Here is a 5,909-nt window from a genome sequence, read left to right as displayed (position 1 = left end):
TATATTAGTGTATGTATGTATATATAGTAATATATACATCGTTATGGTGTACCTCTAGAAATCGCGCAACCATTGATAGCCCAGAGTCGACGAATAGTGCACCCACTACCGCTGTAGCACAGGACCCCAATGTTGAGCACGTTTAGCTTCGTTGCAGATTGTCATTGTGTTATATTAACGGTTTGCTACGGATTGTCATTGCTTCATGTTAACATTTTGCTAGAGATTGTTAACGATACGTACGGATTGACATTGCGTCATGATATCATTTTGTTGTGGATTGTCAATACGTCATGTTAACGTCTTGTTGCGGATTGTCACTGTGTCACAGTAAAATTCCGCTCCAAATGGTAAATTTTCACTGCAAATGATTGCGTGATGTCGCCGTTTCATTTCAGGTGGATGCGTCGCAGTAATATTCCAACAACAAATGTTTCCGTCTTAGACTCTTAGTAGAGCCCTGTGAAGTCTGACACGCCCCCCCCCCCACCAGGGTATTTGTAGCATAGTGGTTTCTTGATATATCAGGGACATGCGTTTTGACAGAATACTTCAATTGAATACAGAATCAACACCCGAAGATAATCGAGCGAAAGAATCCCTCAGGTAATAGCTCAGAGATCGTTGGTGTATTCAACGTTTTAACATTTTAGGATTTAGGGAGTGAAATCAATTGAGGCGCCGTTGAGGTGAATGCAGCAAGTACGTACATGTGTAGATGGACAGAGACACCACTACATCTGGTCAGATGGTTATGTGGAGACAACAACTCATGAGCTACTACTGGTTTGCTCTCCCATAATGTGGAAGTGCACCATACTGCGTGCATGGCTCGCGTGCGTATGCTGTTTCTGGTATAGAGGTTCAGGGGGTAGTTAACCTCTATCTTACATGTAGACGCGTGTTTAGTTGCGATCGTTTGCGTGTATTGGTCAATGGTGTGCTTCCCATAAAGTGTATGCGCATTTGCTTGCTCGTGCAAAAGCAAAAACCCCAGCTATGAATCGAACAGACCGCAACGTACGAAGCCACATACATTACACTACTTCTATAGAAAACATGGGCTCTACAACCTTCGAGGATACCGTTGTTGATGACTGCGAGTGGCATGACGTACCTCTGAGTTGATTGCTGCGCTTGATCCGCTGTAACATAGATACAACCCATAAAAGAAACATCAGCTCGCCACACACGAGAACAGCTTGTATATACTCCAGACCTCGATTTCAGTACCCAGCTATCTACACGCCAAACTTCCACTAGAAACATGGACAATTAAATCATTATACACTAAGCTGTATCCGTGAACATACAGATACGTATGTTCAAGAGCAGCATATGGGTCTGTATGCGTTTGCATATGTGCGCCAATGCGTATGTGCTACTGTGCAAGGTGATAGTCTCTGTTGAGATATACACACGTATGTGAGCACACCTCGCTGTTGCGTCCAGACTGGTGTGTATGCCCTGTCTTCAGCTGCATCTGGGTCGCAACCCATGCGAGGTGGTCGTCTCCAAGTATGATATCACTCAGAGTCTAGGGTAGAAATTGATTGGGAATTGAGTTCGCCTGCATAAACATTTGTGCTATAGCTATGTATATGTCTTGTGATGAATGCTATTGGTATGTAAATGTATGTGTTGTATGTTATTGATATGTATATTTCATGCGTTGTATTTTATTGCTATGTATATGTGCGTTTTGTATGCTAGAGCTATATACATGTATATTTATGCCTTTGACATGCATATGTATGTTTTATATGCGATAACTGCGTATATGTACAACTATGTAGATATACATTTTGTATGCTTTTGACATGTATATATATATGTTTTATATGCTATAACTAAGTATATGTATGTTTTGTATGCTAGAGCTATATACATGTATATTTATGCCTTTGACATGCATATGTATGTTTTATATGCGATAACTGCGTATATGTACAACTATGTAGATATACATTTTGTATGCTTTTGACATGTATATATATGTGTTTTGTATGCTATAACTAAGTATATGTATGTTTTGTATGCTACAGCTATGTACATGTATATTTTGTATGCTTTTGACATGTATATGTATGTTTTATCTGCTATAACTAAATATATGTATGTTTTGTATGCTATAACTATATTTATGTATGTATATTACTATGTATATGTAAGGTTTGTATACTAGAACTTGTATGTGTATGTATATCTTTCTCTCATCACATTCGATATAGCTGAGACAAAAAATTGTCTCGCCACATAGTCTTGGTGCGCATTTAGGATATGCGTGCGTTAACACGCTGAGTTCTGTGTATAGTCCACCCACCTAGTCTGTATACCATTGTGTGTGTGTAGTCTACATGTCATTGTGTGTTTGTGTCCTGCGTGTGTCTGTCGAGGAGTCTGTGTGAAGCGGTCTGTGGATACTCCACCAGCGTGTCTATATTTATATGTTTCCAGTATTTGGACTTCTACGCTCTATACATGTCTGAGCACGCATGCATGAGTTTAACAAAATACACATATACACATCCATACACACGTTGTGAATTAGACCCATAGACATATACATGCCTTTTACAGCTGTATATAGATAGCCCCAGGGACAAAGCAGCCCCAACGTCGGAGGTGAATCCTACAGAACTAGTTCACACTCAAACAAGCGCACATTGACTGATCCTGACCAATGGAGCAGTATTGATATCAGTCCTCATGCGTATGTTGCATGCCTCGCACGCACACGCACATCATGTGAAGACACTCTCAACACGAATGGAATATAGGTATTATTCTGGTTCAAGTGGTTACAGGCAGACCTACCAATAAACCTTTAGCGTTCAGTTGAGCGTGTGCTTGCCGAAGATAAGTTATGAACAATAAATCCAGCGTAGGCCGCCCTACAAAAGCGAACTGCAGATGGGAAGTCGTCCTGTCCACATGGTGAGCACCTGCAGGAGGGCGCATTCGATTGGTAGTGGATTCCAGCTGAAGTCACATCAGACATTGTGTGCGTTGTCGGCAACGACAGACGGAGATAATCCGCAACCCACATACTTCCATGTGGCAAAGTTTTGACACCCGGATCCAAAAGTAATGAATGTACGCGTGTGATACATCAACGGATCGCCTCAACCTGCGTCCTGCTAAACCTACTACTCACCGTCCTGTTTCAGCGCCAAGTCAAGAAGTTCGGACCTTTTGAAGCCCAAATTTTCAGCTAGTTCTGAGACTCTGTTGTCAATTCCCTTGGTCCGGTCAATGCATTCGACACGCTGTGAGGGGCTTATGAACACTGAATTGACCAAAATATCACGGATGATCAGATATTGTAGAAACGGTGAGACGCCACATAGGGACGTAGGTGAATGAGTCACATAATATATTCATGGGAGATTGGTATTAGAATGATATCTGCTAAGCAATACATATTCTGTGCCGTGTGATCACACTTACAAATATTCACAAATGCAGATACACGTATATACATACTTATACTTATATACCTATACAACTGTTGTAGTTATGCACCTATACAAATGTTGTAGTGATATACCTATACAACTGTTGTAGTTATATACCTATACAACTGTTGTAGGTATATACCTATAAAACTGTTGTAACTAGGTACATATACAACTGTTGTAGTTATTTACTTATACAACTGTTGTAATTATGTACCTATACAACTGTTGTAGTTATTTACCTATACAACTGTTGTAGACGTTCAACAGCAAGATAATCTACATGTGAGAACAACCACTAATTACATATCGTCAGTCTGTACACCCCAGTCCACAAACAAGCCCACTGGCCGTACAGATCCTTTACTCGGATATGGAGAGGAGTATTGACTATCCTACCTGACCCATATACATGATTATGCGTCGAATGATAGCTATTTGACATACATACATGAATTAGAATGTAGGTGGCATACTCACGTCCATGAGCGCTTATGTACACATCGTCCTCCATCCGCGTCTCTGAATCTCGCACAGGAACATATCTGTGCTGTATTCACTCACATAGGCAGGTTGTAACCTAACTACATACTCGACATCAACGCAAATTATGTGAGCTCGCACAGTATCATATCTGTGCTGTATATACACACATAGGCACGTTGTAACCCAACTACATACTCGGCATCAACGCAAACTATGTAAACTTACGCACTCTCAACTCCTCCTCGTCTACTAGGCACCACTCCGCAAATACGCGAGCGCACTGATTGATGTCACATGACTGGAATAGCAGACCCACAATGGCCTGTAACGTGTCCGCTAGAATGCGGTCTTGCAGAGCTGCACACTGCCAGTAGGCAACCGGACCCATGTACCAATCACTCCCCACCAACCGCTGTGAGGAGGATGCCAAGTCAAAACATGACAATGCAATTGAGTTGAACTATTTGACAATCCTTGTGAGGTGATAGCCATACGCACCAATGTAGAAATACACATAGAGTATGTATTCTGTTGTGGCAGGCGTACGCGTGTACATACATACACAGCAATACGCTCATCGGTTGGAGGATGAATCTATTCAACGATAGAGCAGTCTGGTTCTTGCTTGGAGCGTGCACACCGTCAGAATGAATCCAAACATACACACGCACCGCAACCACCATACCACAGATACACGTTATACAATGCCGTGGATCAGCACATGAACGGTGGATGATGTAACATCTCCGTCCAGTGTGTACACATAGTACCAGAGTCATCCAGTGTATGCACATAGTATCAGGGTATACACCCATCACTTACCCGACAGGCGCGCGCCAGAAATGGCGTGTCCAAAAGAGTGTCCACGTGCCTTCGCAGGCGCTTCTCATCGCAACATCGCCTGAGTTTGAACCACACATCGCGCTTTACGATAAACAACAGTAAAGCAGACCCAGTCACAGTCAGTTCACTGTTGTCCCCCACGCAGTCACACACGTCTACACTCGCCGTCGGTGACGTTCGGGGTCTGTCCGTGTTGAGCGAGGCAGCGATGCGGGGCGTATGTGTGCGTGTGTGTGCCAGTGTGTGTGTGTGTGTGCGTGTGTATGTGTGTGAATATGTGTGTGCCTCTGCTGGGTGGGCACTTGGTTGTGGTTGGTGTAGATTGTGCGTGTGTGTTTGTGTTTGTTGTCGTTGTGCTGTGTGCGTGTGTGCTTGATTGGTGTGTACACGCGTCTCTTGTGATGCGTCTGTTTCCCTGTGAGTGGCTGTTTGTTGTGGTGTGGTATCATTTTGGTGTATGGTTTTGAGTTGTGCTGTGATAGTATTCGGATCACATCCCGAGCGCTTCCGTTGCGGCTGCGCCACTGATGGTGTGTGTGCGTGAGTGTGCGCCTGTATGTGTGCGTGTTCTTGTGTGGGTGTATGCATGTGCTTGTGTGTATGTTGTATTTGTGCGTGTGTGTGTGCATGTGTCTTTGTATGCATGTGTGCGAGTGGTTGTGGCATGCGTCGGCACGTGTTGGTGGCTGTGTTGTAGACGTGCTGTGGGGTAGTGCCGCAGACCATCCGTTCCATGCAACTGGGGTGTGCCAAGGGCCGCTGTGAGTATGTACCAGAATTGCATGAGCAAATTAGTACGAGTGTTGCGTTTTTAGACTCGTCGGAATGAGATGATAGTAAGATCGGTTGGTATGTTGTATGTTCACGCACGAGCTAATGAACACACTGCCTGCCCAGCTAGGTAGAGTGCATATATGAAAGGCGTCTAGATACATCGCCATAGATGGAATCGACAGTGTATACACTGAAAGACGTAGAGAAGGGCACACATGGTAAACGATACCACACACACACACACATACGATCTCACGATCTCACGATCTCACTCACGCACTCACACTCACACTTGCGTAAGATATACGTCTATGCAGTGGGGACACAATGTAAACGCACAAGCGTAGG

At 43.6% G+C, this 5,909-nt stretch overlaps 1 protein-coding gene across 1 annotated transcript; it reads right to left on the bottom strand.

Moving 5' to 3' along the window:
* Positions 1-3,149: 3,149 nt before the first annotated feature.
* SARC_08310 (hypothetical protein) lies at positions 3,150-5,522 on the bottom strand (the record flags this gene model as incomplete). The annotated part of the gene is made up of 3 exons (XM_014297721.1): positions 3,150-3,289; positions 4,170-4,356; positions 4,767-5,522. The coding sequence occupies 3 exons, from the start codon at positions 5,520-5,522 to the stop codon at positions 3,150-3,152; spliced, it is 1,083 nt and encodes a 360-aa protein (XP_014153196.1).
* Between the last annotated feature and the right edge of the window lie 387 nt (positions 5,523-5,909).

This window comes from Sphaeroforma arctica (assembly GCF_001186125.1).
Source record: "Sphaeroforma arctica JP610 unplaced genomic scaffold supercont1.735, whole genome shotgun sequence".
NCBI lineage: Eukaryota > Ichthyosporea > Ichthyophonida > Sphaeroforma > Sphaeroforma arctica.
The sequence above is the reverse complement of the archived record's forward strand: the minus strand, read 5'-3'. Positions and strand labels throughout refer to the sequence as shown.